The 19,649-nt window shown below is 42.7% G+C and overlaps 1 protein-coding gene across 5 annotated transcripts in view; it reads right to left on the bottom strand.

The window, feature by feature from the left end:
- PTPRR (protein tyrosine phosphatase receptor type R) overlaps positions 1–19,649 on the bottom strand; it is a 141,885-nt gene that overhangs the window by 38,122 nt on the left and 84,114 nt on the right. For all 5 annotated transcript variants that reach the window (XM_068669200.1, XM_068669204.1, XM_068669202.1 and 2 more), the window contains one exon: positions 16,545–16,807. In XM_068669200.1, coding sequence (XP_068525301.1) covers positions 16,545–16,807 — 263 coding nt within the window. The remainder of the gene's footprint in view (positions 1–16,544; positions 16,808–19,649) is intronic.

Here is a 19,649-nt window from a genome sequence, read left to right as displayed (position 1 = left end):
CTTCTCTCCATGGGTTTTACTGCAGGGACAAAGGGAAAACCACTGCCATTTCCCCGTGGGTTTCATTTCACTGGTATTCCTCTGGTCTAGACGTGGGTCCTGATGCTCTTCCCGGGCTGTCCCATGAGCATTCAGGTGGGCTTTGTGCTGCTCTAATTGCACTGAAGGAGCACAATTAGGCACACCATTTCCACCACTTACTGCCTTACTGATGCCTTTTCCAGTGCTACAACTCTCGTGCTTATCTAGTTTCGTGTTTCAGTAGAATAATTCAAAGAAAAACAAAATTAAATTCACAAAAAAAAGGGCAGTGGAAAAAATATAGGACCCAGCTTTCCTGCTGGTTTTTAAAATAGCTAAGAGAAAACATGTTCATGGGGATGAACAAATGTGGTAGATAAAACTGCTGCGGGGTGGGGATGTGAAAAGCACAGCAAATTAGACAAGGACATAATGTTGTTATTAATGCTGTATTGTGAGATAAAATAAATAAAAATAGGGTGCTGCATAGCTCCCATTGACTTCATGAAGAAAAATCAGGTTCTGTGTTAAAAAGAAAGCAGAAGAGAGGGAATACACAAAGGTTAAAAAAAAAAAAAGGGTTAAAAAGGGTTAAAAAAAGAGACTGAACATACTGCTATTTTCTATTAGCCTTGGGCAAAGAGTAACATAGATCTTCTAATATACGAATGAGACATTTCCTTACAAATCCAGATTTATAATGTCCATTACAGTCAGTTCTCAGAACACCAAGAGATGACTCTCATTTGAGGTGAAATATAATTTGATATTTTTAAAGTAACATTCACTATGTCATTAAATAATTACTTTTAATAAGCATAAGAATAGTTTATGCATTTTCCACAAATGCTTATATATGACACTTGCTCTGTACACAATAGCCTGAAATATATATCACATTGTCCTGGTAATATTACTGGATGCCTAGGGAAAGTAGGGTGAAGGAGACTATGGTTACATTAATGGGTGTGGTAACCTCTATTTTTTTCCTGCCCATCAGTATATTATTTCAAGCAAGGCTTCTAAGCATGCGGTAAAACTCCATTATTAACAACCCAAAGTGGAAAAGAGAATATTTTTTCCTAGGTCTCTATTTTTTTCTTGGAAATGCAGAGCTTGTGGGTTTCAGTTTTCTGTTATGCTGCAATACATATTAAAGAATATTGTGACAGAAAAAAAAAAAGAAGAAAAAGAAACCCACAAGTTATGATAATATACAAAGCACATAAATGTAGTATCCTCTTATTTACTCCTACTTTCACCAAAGGTCAATCAATAACATCAGCATAAGTTTGAGAAAATAGTGAATAAAAGATAAAACTATGTGAATGTCAGGCCAATAAATAAATACTACACAAAGTATTTAGTGCATATAATGTACTTTTTAGTTTTAAACTCCTAGGTACTTTATGAGGCATTGCTACACAGATTCTACACTTGGCAAGTCTATGATGAGGACTCAATTTCCCAAATGATCTCAGATTTGGCTGCTGACATTTTGGGGTTCCATTTGGTTTTTGCTTGAACAACCATTGCAGCTTTTAAGAACCAACTCAGACCTGAGGTTCTCAACACTTTTAAACAAATCAAGCTCATGTTACACAAAAACTGAAGTGCTCAAGAATCAGAAACTGCAGTCAATGAGCTAACTAACAAGATGGAAGAAGAATTAGCATTAGAAGCAAAACTAAAACCCAAGGTTTCCTAAATTTCTCAAATTACTTTAAATCATTTTGAAGTCATTTGTCACAAACATTCTTACCTAAAGGAAATTGCTCTTCAACTGATTTTAACATTCAGTATCGTTTATGTCAATCATTTGCTTAAAAAACAACAACAGCACAGGAATACAAACTGAGTTTGATAGAAAACCTATAACTATGAATATAAAATGACAGAATAATGATGCATTAAAGGATAACATGCATCATGACCAATTAATACAGCCTGACACCTGGACATTTAAGCTCAGGACAGCCTGGACATTTAAGCTCAGGACTAGAAGGGAGGCAATTGATCAAGGTACACTGATTTTAGGTATCTTCCAGAAAGAAGATGTGCTATTTCTGCTCATGTTTGCTCTCCCACACTGCTCTCATAGTATTCTAGTGTTACAGTATTATTTTTTCCTATTTATTTGACACTTGAACAACTGATGCTTTCTACCTCTCATTCTGGGGAAGAGGTCCAGAGGTAACCAGAGCAGGCTGTGTGCCTATTGAAAAGGAGAAGGGATATATAGCTACTGGGAGACAAGACTTCCGCACCCCTGCAGCCTCCTAGCCACAAGAAACCTTCTGTCAGCATCCTCCAGCCCTCTCTGAGTCCACAGACACTGATCAGGAGCCTCAGCTATAATGTTTAAACAGTTCTTCTGGAAAGCGAAGGCACTTGATGTTCTCTCCAGAGGGTCTGATCTTGTTCCCACAGCCATGAGCGAGAGCAGGCCAATACTTCTAGCACTAAATTGCAAACAATTCTCAGGATCTACTCAAAGCTCAGCATGTCAAAATGAACTAAGGAAACGGTTTTGACAAGTACTTCTGGACTAAGTTTTAAGCAATCAGTATCTGGTTAGGACAGGAATGGCTCAATATCCTGTAGAGGAAAACAGCTGACATGAGAGTAGTTTCAACTTTCCCTCTTTTAATCATGCTTTCTAATGTACTGCCAATTCACTCCTGTTCTGCCCTCGATAAGGCTATGCTGCTCTGCTACGGGAACTGACTGTTCAAAAATGCAAAGCTTATACAACCTCCCATCTTTTCCTGTAGATTATTTCTACATTAAAATTGCATTTTGTCACGCAAGCTCCTCTCTCCAATAAAATTTGAAGGGTAACATAAAGCTCTGCTTCTGACTCATTCTCACATATATGTGTTTTTAGCACAGATAAAAACTGAGTTAAGTGTTCAGAAATAAAAATAAATGAAGATGCTAATTTGTTGTGCTCATTTGAGCTGTTTTTTCCAAGTGCTGAATAAATGTTTACTAATTTATGGTTAATTTGCTTTAGATGGTAGAGCTTTAATTGAATGCAGTCATGTTTATTGCTACTATTACTTGCTTGCATTGCAGCATTGCTCTATTTCATACTGGAGGCCTCATTGCACAAGCATACAGGATGACCTGTTCTCTCTCCGATTAATGCACACGCTAATTTAAACCAAGCTATAATGAATATGAACAAAAGGGATTAAAAGAATAGGGGAAGGAAAAAGAGGATGGGGAGGAGTAGCAATTAGCTGTTAAGGCTGCACAGATTAAACAAAGGCACAGGTTATTGAGTTCACAGAATGCATTTACTAAAGGTAAACCAACAAGAACCATTAAAAAAAATATATATATATATATATATTGTCTGCTGCATTTTTTGTTTGAAAATTGAAAAAAAAAATTAAAACATTTTCTGTCCACCTTGTATGAGTTGTCCCTCTACTGTTTCAGTCCTTGAGTGCCTCCACGATGCCTTAGAGGAGCAGTAGCCAGGCACTGTCATTTCCCATCTAGATATCTTGGCTAGGTGTAAAGTCTGATTGCATTTCTCAGCACATGCCCGGCTCAGTTCTTTGCTGAGCACTATAGCATGCCCAGAGGGTGCTTCCTGCAGTATTAGAGAACCGTCGTCTATCTGAGAGAAGTGACCTAATATATGGGAACAGAGAGATGCAACACTACAGAAGCAACTTCTAGGAAATACTTTAACAACTCCTTAACTGAGATGTTTCGCTATTTAGTTGGTCAGATCTACAGGAAAAAAAAAAAAAAAGGTTTTTCAACTTTAGATAAAAAAACTTCTTTTTCTTCATAGCAGAAGTAATCTCAGTAAGTCTCTTTAGCATAATGTGTTTGTTCCATACTAATTAACCTCTTAAGCGCAATCTCTACCTCCAGCCAGCACCTGCTGCTCATTTAGAGAACAAATATACAGCCATTAAATCCAAACAAGCAGGTATATAATCCATTAACATATTGATGTACTTCAGTACTTTCTTGAGAAAATCAGTCAATCTGGAAAAAGGCATAACTAGAAATATGCTTCATGTAAATGAGCAGAGAGAGTTCTTACAGTATCAGCAAGAAAAAAAATATTTTTTATTGTTACTTGAAGACTAATCAGTACAATGAGTTCTTTCCTGGTGCATTTGCCATTTGGGAAAGACAGGAAGGAACATCTGGGAAAAGAGGCGTTTACTACACCCTGTCAACCTTAAGATAATATAAAAGCACATTCCTTGTTTATTTGACTTGGTCTTCATTATCTTTAAACTACTTCAAGTGTCACAGAGAAGATTTCTAAGCAGACAAATGAATTGTTAGTGTACTTTGAAGAAATTACTGAAAAACAGCAGTTCCTGGAGCATGTAAAACCTCCAGACCCACACCATTGTTCAACAAAGCTGCGCCCTCTATGGACACTGCCCTTCGTTTCTAAAGGTTGCAGCTGATGAAATTGCTCCATTCGGTGACACAGTGCACAAAGGCTGACTGTACGGACCAAAAATCTTTCTAGCTCAGACACTTTGGAAGGCGCAATCCCATTTCCAGAGTGACTTACGTGCTTGTGTTATACTGTGAGCTGATGGGATTCAGGCTGTCAGAGCCAGGAGCCAGGAATGTACGCTCAGGTCTGCCACTGAGCTGGCAGAAGTTTTCTGAAGTTTGCAGATCTGACACCTAGGCTAAGTACGCTAACCTTTCTCTCTTCCCAGTGTTTTCTTCTTGATTCAGTTCTATTTTCTTCAGTAGTTTCCAGCCATGCTTTCTATGGGCATGCTTGCTGAAACACATCTATTAAGGTACAAAGTGCCTGGATTCCCTTTGAAAAGGAGGTTTAGGATATCCACTTGGGCTTGCAATTTGAAATGGAGCAATGCTTGAATGCTTTTAAAAGACAGCTGTAAGTGTCCACACACCAGAGTTTACTTCACCTTGCACCCCAGAGATTAGGTAGGGCTTCAGAAGTGGTATTGCCAAGCTGTGCAGTCCCATTTCAGGCTGAGCAGCTGATGAACAACAGCCAGGTAAGTGGTCTGGAGCTCTTTTCTACAGAGCTCAGCAGGTCCCATGGCTTCCGTATGGAGGCCGTGGCCATGCCCACTGCCCTCATTCATCAGAGATGTTCCTACGGGGGAGTGCACAGCCTGGGCTCTGGAGAAGGGAAATGCAGCTGAGCCTGTGACAAGAGATGAAGGCATGGGCCTGAGCAAAGGCTTCCTGCATCTGCTCTTCCAACATGCACTCTGTCAATGTATCAGTAGAGACTGGAAATCTCAGAGTGAAATAATTAAAACCGCTTCAGATTCATAGCTCTTTGTTAGCAAAGGATTTGTGACCTTAAAAACCTCGTATCACTTGATAAAAATTCACTTCTGTGAATTTGAATAGAGAAGGGAAATGCGAGGAGTCTGATAAAAGCAGGGTTACTCTAAATACACATTGTATAATGAAATAAAGAGAAAGGAGAAGTCATATCTGAAAGATGACCAGACTGCTCTCCTTGCCCCAACCTGCCCTGTGTTTATCTCACCCCAAACCCTCTCAACACGTACAGCTCCCTCTAGCTAAGGATGTGACGTGGGGCACATTAACGTTCACTGACGGAGTGATGTAGCCATACAGTGTGCTACCTAAGACCACAGGTTGACTGGTATCCTGTTTTCAACTCTGGCCACCAAGAGGAGGTTTGGGGAAAGAGCACAAGAGCAAAGTCAGCAGGAATTACCAATTACTTAATAAACAGAGGTGCTCCCTGTCAGTATGCCCCCCAGCTTCTGGCAGTCTGTAGCTTTGGAGCATCCTGAGCCAAAGGCTGATCGCACATCTTTGTGTCTGGTGCCTTCTCTTTCACGATTTTTTCCTTCAGACAGCTCTTTGTTTTCTCTATGACCTCTGCAGCACCCCAGGACAATGAGCTCCGTAGCTTGGAGGCTTTGAGCTGGGTGATAGCCAACCCTGGACGCAAGGACTGCAGCAGAATTTAGACCATCTACATTAGGGAAAATCCTTGTGATAAAGCAGAAAACATTTATTTCATTCTAATCTTATCAGCAAATTGCAAATGCATTCTCTGTAGCTGGAGGATTACCCTTGGGATTAATTACAATACCAGCTTTCTGCTTTCCACAATGCCTTCTTCTTTTACAAACCTATTTAGCACGGTACTCTGAGGGCCGAATTCTCTTTGCAGATACCCCTACAAATCCACTGAGGCAAAACAAGTTAAATGGAGTCTAAAGTGAAACAAGACCATGCAAATTGGATTTATTAGCTATTGTGTACTTCGCTGCAGCCCTGATTGTTTTCCTTTATTTGTTGTAAGGCTACTCTGTTATGTCCACCATCAAATCCAGGGAAAGGAACCGAAAGCCTCTGGACTATGTGAACGTCCCCTGGGGGAATTCACGACGACTCAGGATGGATTTGAGACAGCTCAGGGAGGGGAGAAGCAGCTTCCAGGGGACAGCGGGAAGTGGAAGCACCAGCCCTGATGGAGGGGCAGGCTCTGCCACCTCCTGCCCAGCGCTGGCTCCATCTCTCAGCGGCAGCAGCTGTTGGCCATCCCGAAGCATCGGGACGGAGTTCCCTAGAGAAACATTGTGCATAACGACATTTTTCTGTGTGGGAATTATATACAGTACTTCCCCTCCTGATGCCTATCACATATTTCAGCAGTCATTTGAAGTTGCTGTGCTCTGTTTTGCTCCTGTTATCAAATCGCAGTATTAACATAACAGGGATAATTATAGCTACCATAAATTAATAACAACAATGTGCCCTGTTTGTTAAGCATCAAAAGCATTTCTTTCACAGGCCACAAAAGGGAAGTCCCTGTCCCCAGAAAGAAATATCACTGCTGGAGCTTCTTACAGATTCCACCGGCCAGAGGATGGAATGAAGAGTTCAAGAGTCCAGGTATTTTATGAAGATAGGGCATTAATTTGCAATATCACCTGGGTTTGGTTACTTAACCAATTATGTCTCACTTGCCTTCGTATGAAAATAATAAAATGAGCTCCTGAAACATTCTTATGGCCACACTTAGCTAAGGTTCAAAATCAAACCATACTGATGCAGCAGCTTGGACGTGATGGTACCAAAGGAGACAAACAGCTCTAGCAAGTACAGGACTGAAATGTCAGTGTCGTATGGGGTGAGCTGCTTACTACCTACAGGCAATGTTTCTTGGGCTGAACCACTCGCACAGCATATTTTGGGCATCCTCATGCCTGCCGCGGTGATATTGCTTCTCCACTTCCTGAGGCTTGCCTGGTTGTCTGTACACATTTACTACCTTGTCTTATGTTTAGATTGTAAGCTTTTTGGATAGAGGATCTTTCCTTCTTTGTGTGTATACAGAACCTTGCACAGAGGGATCCTGATCTGCGACTGAGGCGCCCAGGTACTATATTAATATAAATGCCAAAGAGATTTTCCCACAAGAGCCAAGAAATAGAAATAGCCTGACCCACAGATTTACAGGCAGTGTTCTTTGAGGAAAGGTGTGTTTGCAAACAAGTGACATTTCTGCCAGCAACTGATGTTAAGCTTTCTGTACATATTGGCTCTGACTGTGTAAAAGACCTCTGCTGAATTTCCAGGACTGTTTTTTTTCTTTTTTCTCCCTAAAAGAAGCTGTGTGATTCGACAGTCATCATTTGCAAGTGTTCTTCTGACTAGGCACAGAAATAAAATGAATTATGATTGCAGTCAAAGAAGAGATTCATGGCCTGGCATACTAACTGATGGCGACAATACAAGTGGGATGCTCAGAAAGCATTGTCCAGTACGTGGCTTCCTGCAATTCAGAGACAGACTTAGACATTTTATACTGCAGTTTTGGAGGGACTTTGATGTTTTGCTTTTCTTTCTTTAACTGCTGTGTCTGTGTCTGTTCCTAACATTTTAAATTAAGGGAAATTGAACTAAAGTCAGCTTTAGGCAGTCCTGCAGAACAGCTGGGCAAAAGGAATGGTATAATCAATGAGAAGTCCAGTTCAAAACAAAAGGTGAATAATTCTGTCTTAATTTGAAGCATGATCATTTTTTTCAGACATTGAAGGAGACTTTTCTATAAAGCTTCCAAAACTGAACAACCAACATTACTTGTAAATATCAAACCCCTATATATCTGGTATGGATGCTCCCTTCTGTATGGGTTGTTCCTGAAACCAGCACCTGTGGGCTCTAGTCAAGGGCTCAGGAGATGTAGTGGAGCTCTCCCTGCCCAAAGGGGCAGCCCAACCCTCACAACGAAAAAAAGCAGAGCCCAAGAAGAACTGAAGTCAGTCACTGGAAAGCTGCAGCCTTTGGTTTAACAGTGCTTAAAACACCAAACCTGCTGCTGGACAAGACAAGAAGATTACTCGCACATCTCCAACTAGTCATGAGCCCCGGGCTACAATGGCCTGTGTGATCCTAGGCCTCCAGAAGCATTTAAATATTCATATTGAGATTTCCCCTCGGTTTCTTGAGCCGTGTGTTACTTTTCAAAAGATCAGCTGGACGAATCACTGCAAAGCCACCAAAACTGTCTACCAGATGGCGGCCACTGATTAATTTGTCTTAACTTAAGCCAAAAAGGAAGAAAATGTGATGGGTGGAGCAGTAAAGACAAGCACAATCAACATCCGACCAAAGAGGGTTTCCTGTCACCTTGGGAACAACACTGATTGGCACTGTGGTTTCCTGTGTACAAGCTAAAACCAGTAGCAACTAGAGTAACAAGAATAAACGCAAGATAAGAGACCTGGGAATACAATAAAATTATTATAAAATTTCTGACTAAACCTCACAGGATGGAAAAGGCAAAATCAAGTGTAGGCAGGGGCTGCATGCTAAACTGAGCACTTCCCTGCGTCTGAGAGGACATGAAGCTGCACCAGAAGATTTTTTCTGAGCAAGGGTGGGCTAATTTGCCTGAATTATCCACTCCCAGAAATGAACGTCACGTGCTTTGAAGAGCTTTTAGCTCTTTGCAAGAGGAAAAAAAAAAAAAAATAGGACAATTTAGATGTGACAAAACGGAGACGGAGCTAGGAGAGGCAACATAACATCTCCTCTACCCACGCTAATGTGAAGTAATTAGCAAGAGGTGCTAGAGACACAGGGAAATGGGCTGTGGATGTGTGTTTGGGCAATGGCACGTAGTTATGTGCATCTATTTATTTAGATCATTAACTCCCCTTGAGTATTGCTTCAAAGAGTCCTAACACCAACCAAAACACCTCCTAAAACAGCGAGTAGGGGAATAGTTAAAATATGGTATTTAAAGGGTCTTTGTTAGGCTGGTGCCTGAGTTCACTTCCCCTTCAGAGAAACAGGACAATTCACATTCCTGCCCTCTTCCTAAAGTGCAGATAAGCAAAGACGTCTGCAATGGACTGGGCTGAGCAGACATTTGTGCAATTCAGAGGTCCGGTGTTTGTAGAAAGTTTTCAGAGAGACTTTGCACTAAGAGAATTGTTAGGCAAACGCAGGCTGGAGGTAAAGCACAATTCTGTACCTAGTTAGCACTGAGCAGGAGACCCTCCCAGCTGGACCCTATTTCATGTCCCTGTTACTCAGACCAGTTTCTTCCACCACCGTAGCACAGAGCCCTTGTCCTTCCCCTGTCACCCAACGTGCAGGTGCAGGCGGTTGTCCCGTGGCCTCGGTGGTGCCCGAGGAGGAGAGAAGCCACAGTGCTGGGCTGCGGGGACACCCCATGCTGAAAGTGGGCTACCAGAGGACATGCTCAGGACTTCTCCCATCATACAAGCTGCCACACCAGCTGTGCACTTCTCGGTGTGCAAGTCACATCTACAGACGCAATGAGGCAGTGCCAGGAAACAATCCCAGGCACTGCCACTCGGTAATCAATATTGCTGAATTTCAAGCCGTGCCCTCGGCTTGTTTTTAGCCTCTGCCAACAGGAGCTCTCCAAAACAATTAATTCCCTGGCATAGTTTGGGAGCTAGCGCATACACAAAGCATTTTCAGCGGGCAGTCAGCATCCAGCCCCTGCTCATTTGGAGGTAGAGGGAGTTTGGCAGCATGGACACGGACTAATCTCTGCTGGTTGGCCTCGGTGCTAGCAAACACTTTGTAGTGCATTGAATTCATTACTGCATCTTACACACTTGGACACAACACGGTTGAGGGGGTCTGCCAAATTAGAGAATGCATTTTTAGGTACTTCTGAAAGTTTCTTTCCACACGCCTCTTAATCCATGTGCGCAAATAGCAGCACGTAGTACTTTTACTGTACTTCAGGCTGAGGGTCTCATCTGGGCTGCATCTCTTCAGATGGGCATGCCAGCCCGACAGCCTGCATGCATTGGACAGAGGAGGTTTTATGTGGCACGTCCAAAGTGCTCTAATGAGTCGGTGGCACAGACAGGCTGGAGCACAAGAATTCCTTTCTCCCACCTCCAAACTCTTTACTGCTCCCTGGTGCTTTCCAAATTCCTTTTGATAGGATATCAGTGTAAAATTGTTCTCCAGCTATTGCTTGTGTGCTGGCACATAGCTGTGCTTTGAACAATTGCACTGACATTTTCCTGAAAACAATCCCTAGGATTTAAATTAAGAATGCAGAAAGCATATTCAGCTCCACACAATAGGGTAAATTTATCCTCCAAATCTATGCAAAGCTAGTATATTTTAGCCAGGAAATTCAAGGCCCCTTCCTGTAAATATATTAAGTTCCCATGCTTGTGTCATAAACTACAAAAAATGGCATGTTTACAGGCCTCTGACTGCAAGGTGCTACCCTCTGAGTAGTACTTGCAGTGGTCGCTCACAATAGCCGGTTTTGTATAAAGATAGCAGATCAGCAGCACCATAATTATATTTGCAGCACCAACAGGGCTCTGTGATTTAAAAATCAGAACAGAACCAGACAGAATTGTTGGAAATTTTTTCTCATCTCCTAGAGAGGAGATTTGGTTGAACAGTGGTAGCCTGAGATGCAGCTGCCATTATAGTAATGAAATGAAGAGTACATCAGGTTTTTTAGCCTCTCTCCAACATTTCTTACTAAGCTGAACCAGGGTATTTATTTGGCACACGGTAGCATTAATATAGTAATTCATTTTAAAGGTACCTCTTCCAAACACCACCCCTGATTGGAACTTTACCTTTTGGTGTACTAGTCTCACAGACTAGTATGGGTTTCCAAACACTTTTTTTTTTTTAAATTTTGTTTAGGTTACTTAACTATGTACTGTTTTTCTTTTCCATCAGAATATTTCATTTTCTCACAATACAAGGAAGCAGACAGGTGCAAGCATTTATCAGTTTTGCAATACACATTATTTTAACTTTTTTTTTTTTTCTCATTATAGTTACGATTACCTATTCTCACTATATATTCAGAGAGCATTTGCTCAAACTGGAGAAGAACCATCAACTTACAGGCCTCTTTGGGATGATAACGGAGACCTCACTCTTTGCAATCTATTACCCGTGGCTTAGATTTTTGTAGTACTGCTCTTTTTTTGTGGGAAAAAGCAACATCACGTGTGGTTCTCTCACAATCAGAGTTCTAGCCCCTGAGCTTTGCTCATGCTGGCTTTGCCTACCTTCCCTTTCCCAGAGGATCTTAAGTTCTTCTGTGTCCCAGAAGTGGTCCCACATAGCTACAGAGTTCTTATATTTCACATTTAAAAAATACGTTAGTATGTCACGCATCTGCCAGGGTTTTGTTCTAATTGGAAAACTTTTTTCTTCTGTTACCTTCTCAACTCTCTTGTATTTATTTGCACAGAAAAAAACAACACACACCACCACCAAAACTCAACAACAAAAAACCCCAACCTCAAACTAAACCCAAAGAACTGAGGATAAAGCATATGTAAAATTTTACATGGTCTGAATGAGCATCTTGCATGCCCCTAGCATCCTGATACATGAGCACGAGGAGCTCTCCCTTTTAGACAGAATCATTATCTAATAAGTGTGTAACAGACCGAAAAAACAGTGCTGTGATTTTTCCCATTGATTATTTAGATTTAATAGACAGTTTTAGGTCCTTGTGGCTAGGATGGAATACTAATGTTGGAGAAGACTTTTCAAAACACAGTTTGTGCTGTTTTTTTTTTTTTTTTTTTTTTTAAATATACACAACAGAGCACCTATTTCCTACATTTTCTTTTCTTCCATATATTTTTGCATGCTAGACAGTAACTAAATTATCTGAACAAAATAGAATGTTGTACACCAGTTGTCTGAAATACAGTTGTCCTAGTCGCAAATAATACCATAACTAAAGCCCAGCAGAACTGTCTGGGGAAAACGTAAATCTATTTGTAAAACAAGTGAACACTATGCTGTTGTGGTAACTTATTTATATCCCCACCGTGCTTGTGTTTTAACAACTCACTGCTTGTACTATGAACTTTTAATGCCTGACATGTCAGAATGAAATTTTAAATATCACATCCCACTTCACCAGACTCTAATTTTGGCTGGAACCATTCACATCAAGATAAATTTTGGGCCAACCGGCAGAATTAAATGAAGGCTTATTCTACTGGAAAAAAAAAAAAATATATATATTATATATATATGTGTCTGTGTGTGTGTGCATATATATATATAAAATTAATATAAACATGTGAAAGGCTAAGAAGAAAAAAGTGCTGATGCAGCTTTCATGGTTATGCTCATGGAAGAGAAAAGGATCATTTACAACCTAAATTCAGGCATCAGCATTAAGATATATGACAGTTTGTCACAGATGACACCCACAGGAGAAAAACATTAGCTCTCCTTCTCCTTTGGTAAGGAACAACATCGTGGGGGTTGCCGATGGAAAAGGAGTTTGCTGCAAAGGAGCAGCAATTGTGAAAACACTAGAAGAGAGCAACTTTTAAGCATTCTGTACCAAACAATTCAGGGGATGCAAGGAGACTCGGAAGAAAGCCTTTTGCCCGTTTGGCCTATGTCTCTAAGTGATAGAAAGGGAATCAATGCTTCTTTGCACTAACAAGCCTCTCAGTTCTCCCTGATCATCTGCTTTTGGCCACCACTGCTTCATCAATTCCCTGACCGCATGCCGAGCATGGGCCAGCATCCTTGAGCAATGCTCAGGACAGCAATTCATCTGCTGATGCCACAGGCCCAGCTGTGGTCCTGACTATGCAGCCACATTCTCAGTCAATGCTGAACTAAAAAATGCTGGCCAATTTGCCATCAGCTCTTCAGAGTTTACTGAAGTTTACCCAGGTTGGGCACCTGGGAAGAGGCAGCCCTGGCTTTATGGACAGACTGGGGGGAGTGAGAGGATGGAGGGCAGCCCCACAGAAATGGATCTGGGGGTTCTGGTTGGCAGCAAGCTGCAGACGAGCCAGCAGCGTGCCCTGGCAGCCAGGAGGCCAACCGCACCCTGGGGTGCATCAGGCCCAGCACTGCCAGCCGGGTGAGGGAAGGGATTGTCCCGCTCTGCTCTGCGCTGGGCGGCCTCACCTCCAGCACCGTGTGTGGCTTGGGTGCCACAACATGAGAAGGACATAAAACCATTACAGAGTGTCCAAAGGAGGACTACAAAGATGGTGCAGGGTCTAGAGGGGAAGGCGTGTGAGGAGCAGCTGAGGCCCCTTGGTTTGCTCAGCCCCGAGCAGAGCAGGCTGAGGGGAGGCCTCATGGCGGCCTGCAGCTCCCTCACGAGGGGAGCGGAGGGGCAGGCGCTGAGCTCTGCTCTCTGGGGACAGCGACAGGACCCGAGGGGACGGCATGGAGCTGGGACAGGGGAGGGTCAGGCTGGGGGTTAGGGAAAGGCTCTGCACCCAGAGGGTGCTCGGGCACTGGGACAGGCTCCGCAGGGCAGTGGGCACAGCCTGAGGGAGTCCAAGCATCATTTGTACAAGGCTCTCAGACACCGGCTCTGATGTTTGGGTGCTGCTGTGTGGGGCCAGGAGCTGGACTCAGCGACACGTGTGGATCCTCCCCCAGCCGGGGGCTGCCCGAGAGGCCCCACAGCGGGGCAGCCGAGCGCTGTCCCGCCGGCCCCACCATGCCCGAGCCGTGCCGCCCGCCCGCTGTAGGTGTCGCTGTTCCCCCGGCCAAGGGCAGCGCCGCTCCGCAGCCACCCCCGGCCGGGACCGGCCCCGGGGCTCCGGGCTCGCCCCGGCCCGGGCAGCAGCGGGGAGCCAGCCTGCTGCACAGCGGCATTAACCCGCCTGTGGCATAACAATCCGGCGTGGCACCTCGTGCATCCGATAACGCAAATGTTGCATAACCTGCCGGGGAAGCCGCGTCTTACATAAACAGCTGAGTGAGAGCCCCTTCAAAGAGATACGCGGTGAAAAAATGTACGTGGACTTGGCTCCAGTGGTCAGGAGCAAAAAGCATATTAAGAAGCTGGACGTGCTCTCAGAACTGCCTATGGACAGCTCTCAATTAACAATTTGCCTGCCTCTGTACCAGGCAATGCAATTCTTATTAAAAACTGAAAGGTTCAGGTGTGCTCTGCGAGTACCCAGATCCACCACAGTTTCGCATTTAGTTGTGCCCACAGAAGCAGATCCTCGTGTGCAGGGCAGGGAGATAAGCCAGATAATACTTGTCTCATAAGTATCATCTGGCTTGCCTGCCCCAGCAGAGGGACAGAAACTTCCCATCTCAAAGGCTGGGCACAGCAGTTGGCTCACGCCCTGGTTTGGCCGACGGTCTGTTGATTTCTCTTTGAAGAAAGACAGCTTGCCCAGCCTGGACCATAAAAGGCATTTTATAACCACGGGTCATGCTCGAGAAATCAAAAGAGGCAGTTCAAATAGTTAAAAACTACTGCTCAGGAGCCTCTGTGCAGTCAACTGGCCAAAGGAGTCTCAGTGCTGACAAATCCCTGTGCCCATAGAAGCCCATCAAGAGCTTCTTCCCCTGGCAGAAAACAAAAACAGGGTAGGAAACGCTACTGAATGAGGTTCCCCAACTTATGACTATGGTCAGGAAGGGACTTTCAGGCTTGACCCCACTTTACCGATAAGAAAAGGGCTGTGAGCAGAGTATTTTGCACAGCGTGCTTTTTGCAGGACACAGACCACTGGGAAGCCCACCACTGCCAGGTGTAATGATGATGGCCCAAGGCTACTTAGCGCAAGGTTGTTGGTGTGCAGGAAGGTGGAAAGGGATTTAAAATTGTCCTCATACCTGGTTGTCAGATGATGTCTGATGAAAAATGTATTGCTGCGTTATTACATTTTGTCTCCAATGCTCCTGTGTTTCACAAGGTGTGTAAATTTGTTCACAGTACAGCATACAGTAAGTATAGAAGAAATATGTATGATAATAGATGCTTTTTCAGAGGAAGAGAAGACAATCTATCCCCTGTAGTTTTCTCTCACATATCCCATACTGCATGCTTTATTTCTAGGATCTTGTGGAATGAAAGCAACTACCAAAAAATATTTACTCGCTTCCCCCATTCCTCATTTTGTGATACGACTACATATTTTATGACAGATCTGCCTTTCAGCATCTTTTACTTATGGAAGCCTCAATCCCCCTCCCATAGCAGTGTCCGTAGTTCATAAACCCATTGATAAAATCTGTCACCAAAATCCCATTGTTCCAGCTGAATCAGAGCTACATCTCAGCTCTGAGAGTCCTCAGAGAGATCTCTCTCTTTGGTCTCCTTTTCCGTTCTGCTTTCCCTGTCACATTTGCATGGTGTCTGTTCTTTCATTTATCTTCTGTGCCGGGGCAGAAGAGTTCAGTTGCACAGCTGCATGCTATGTTAGTTACTCAGAGCACTGATGCTTTATGAAAGCGGCCTGCAGCCATCAGGCAAGGAATTATATAGGTTTCTAACAGAGGAGAGACAGATGTCAGTGTGCATTCTCCTGTGAGAAGAAGAACTGGTTTTATAAAAAGAACACTGGCCCAGATTTTAAAGGTGAAATGAGTTTTTGCACAATGTCTGGTGCACAAGTATTTCTAAGGAGCTGACCACGAGGGTTGCTTTCATTAGTAATCACTTCTTTTTCTTTTTTGTACAGTCTGTAGACCTTGGGCTATATTCCTACCATCATGGAAAGCTGTATTTAAGAAGAAATGATCTAAGGGTGTTAATGGAAACACTGCATGAGACCGGTGTATTTAGTTGATATAAATATTTCTCCTTTCTAAGTTTCCCAAGTGTTAGGGATTCCCTGACACCACCAATGTCCTTTGCTGACAAAATGTAAGCAGCCACTGTGCCCTCTGCCAGGATTTCCAGGATTAAAACATGCAAAAATCAAGGGAAAATGAAAAAAAATATGTATATGTGTGGTAATTGTTGAAAAGGGGAAGAAACAAATTCACAAAGAGAATTCTGGTACTGCAGTTACCTCAGCTCGAACTTCTCTCTCATTGCTTATATGAAAAGGAAAGGAAAGGAGGGAATATTCATGAGATAAGACACTAACAACACTAAAATCCCACTTCTAAGATGTTGTAAAGTGACCTCTCCAGTCAATTGACAGAAGTGCCATATGAAATCAAGCGACATGAATATAACAAAGCAGAATAAATTCTGAATGTGCTGGGCACCATCCTACCTTTCCTGGAGCCCCACAGGTTTCATTCTGAAAGGAGACGGACTGGCACACGGGGGAGGTTTGAGCTCAGGAACACATTGGCCTTGAGGGTCCACTACCACATTGACAACCTTTGGAGCCTGTTCAGGCTGGACCATGCTGTTGGTGGTCTTATACTCGGACTGAGATGTCTGCAGGGGAAGCGGTGCGAGGTGGATCTCCTGCTTCTTTTCCTTCTCTTGTCTCAGTGACAACTGGATCTTCTCCTTTAGTCTGTACAGAACCTATTGGAACAGAGCAGAAAGTGCAGTCTCAATTCCCTGGTAAACAAGGTAAGAAAGAAACCACAAATACAGTAAGATCGTTAAATGTGGCTTTCATTCCTAGAAGTTAAGCCACAAGTTGTGTTGCATGGCATTTCTCACAGCAGGATAAATATTTCCATTACATAAATCACCGTGAGTACACGTGGGCGGTAGGGTTTTTAACAGTTCTCGTTGTGAGCCAGTAATTATTTGTAATACCAGTGGTTGTATTATTAAAGGGACAAAGAACACAAAATGGAAAGTAGTCACAAAAGTCACCGCGAATAAGGAAACACTGATAAATAAAGTGGTTGTAGAACATTTAATAAGGTTTCTAACACAAGAGTGACAACAGCACAAAATAAAATAACTACTTATGATATATCCAGATCTAACTACAGCGACTTCAGTTTAAGAGCAGATGATCTTAAAAGCTTTTACTCATTTTGTATGGAACTGATAGTTGCACAGGGTAATTTTACCAGGCCACTTTTGTAATGGTTGCTACCACCCTGAAATACTCCTTAGTAACCCAAGGATGTTCCTCAATATCCTCAAATAAACATAACCCCTTCTGCAATAAAGCCGAACCAACATGTGGTCTGTGAAGCTATTTAAGGATCTGTGTCAGTTCAGAAAAGTGTTTTACAATTAGTGAGACATTGATAGCTGAACATACTAAATGTGTAGCAAAAGCTATTCAGAAAGTTGTACTGATCCTCTTCCCCTGAGCTCCACAAGGTTGTTCTCATGCGGTGGCTTGGCAAGGTCTGGCCAGTAGATTGCACTCAGTCCTGTTACTCCAAAGGAGCCTGTGTTACACTTGTGTAACATATCACATCGCTCTTGAGGGGGAACATAAAAATAATTTCCAAGCTGTAGTTGAGCAACCTGAAAAATGTGCCTAAAAACCATGAAACTTAAGAGAATTTCCATTGTGTCTTCTGCGTCAGTCGTACTACCGTAAGTATTGTGTGTGGAGGTGGGTGAAAGGCACTTACACAGCTCTTTGATGGTGCCTGCTTATACCCATAGACTTTCTACTTTGCTTTATCTGTTGCTATAAAGCACTCTAATTGAATCCTGCTTTGCAAAGCCATAGAAACAGAGCCTAGACCAAAGCATTATTTTCTGCTGCATTTTTTGACAGCTGTTTCCCTGCTAGCACTGCATGGAGATCTACCACTCCAGAGCTTTCCAATGAAGATTGGATATATCTGATGGGTTTGTTTTTTCAAGGATTAGCATTAGAGGTTTATCTGGGAACTGACCTAATGTCATTAGCAATACACCCATTAAACAAGACTTAGCTACATAAACCATCTGTTCATTCAGAAGAGTTTAGAATTAAATTGCACGGATAAGATAAGCTGCTCTTTGCCACTATTTTGCAGAAAAACAGCCCTGCTGTGAAGCAAGGACACAGGTATCAGTAAAGATAAAAAGAGGATTTGAAATATTTTAACCCTCTTTTGCCCCAGTGATCACTTTGGTTTCATCTCTCAGATATATAGCTGAGACATTCACAGTCATGACAATATTAACCATACCTTCTTGTCATTGATGTATTTTGACTTAATTTTTTTTTTCTTCTTTTTTTTTTTTTTATTTCCCCTCCAGACCCAGGAAGTTACGGGGATGGGCTCTGAAACTCTGGACTGCTATTATTTGCTATGCATTTTGATACTCTATTACTAGCACCTAGAAAAAAGACAGCCTCCCACTGGCAGAAGTTGAAAAAAAAAGGTGAAGAACCACATTTGATCCTTAGAAAGTGTGGTCTAGGCCTGTTGGTTTTTTGTAACAAATTCCAGGTAAAAGTCACAAAAACAAATGGCCAAAAAGGCAGTGGTCAATCCAGTTGCCAAGCTCTGAAAAGTGCACTTAGTTGTGCTTGTATTTCAAGTCACATTAAACATGTCTGTCAGTAATGGTGAAAACAGATACAAAACCCTAGAACTAGAAGAACTGATGGTGTTACCGATACCTCAGAAGATTTAAGTATGCAAATTATCAAGAAGCATGAAGCAACGGAGCAACATGAAGTGCTGTTTTCCAGGACATACAAGGTGGGTCATCTCTTCATTTTTCATACATTGCACTTGGGGTTTGAAGCCTCAGTTCTTACAAAAATGACTCCTTTTTCTCTGTCCTCTTTGGCTCAGATTGTATGGAAGAACGACAGTGTACCGACAGCACGATACTCACTCTTCATTTCTGCTCAGTGGTCTGCAAGAGAAAGCTGACGTGCCAGCATGGCCAGAATCTCCTAGCTACCCACTCAAACTACCAGTGGATACTCCTTTTACTCCTCTTCAGAGAGGAATGGGCAATCCCAAAGAGAGAAGTAGGTCTCTGGGATGAAGATCTTGGCAACCGTTACGTGGAGAAGCGATAGGAAAACTCATCTGCCTACAGAAGATACTTAGGGCACCCAGGGCTGCATAGCGAAATCTCGCCGAAACCAAGGAAATTAAGGTGGTTCACTCCAATTAAAAGTGTTTTCTCTAATGAGTGCTTATCAACAAGCGTATGCGGCCACGTGCATACCTCTGCCTGAGCTGGGCTGCTCTGTGTGTGCGTACACATGAGACAAAAACCAACTAGCAAAATTTCCCTCAAACCCTGGGGAGGGTATGAAAGAACAACGTGCTAGTAACGTTGTTTAATGAACTATTAGTGGGAGGCACTTGGATACCTGGATTTCAAAGCACTATAAAAGGCTTTATGGAAGGAGAATAAAAGAATTCAGACAATCCGGGACTAGTTTATACACAAAAATGCTAATTTCAAGACTGTTTAAACACTATTGCAGTATGAT

This window comes from Anas acuta, chromosome 1, assembly GCF_963932015.1.
Source record: "Anas acuta chromosome 1, bAnaAcu1.1, whole genome shotgun sequence".
Taxonomy (NCBI): domain Eukaryota; kingdom Metazoa; phylum Chordata; class Aves; order Anseriformes; family Anatidae; genus Anas; species Anas acuta.
This window is presented reverse-complemented; position numbering and strand designations above follow the sequence as displayed.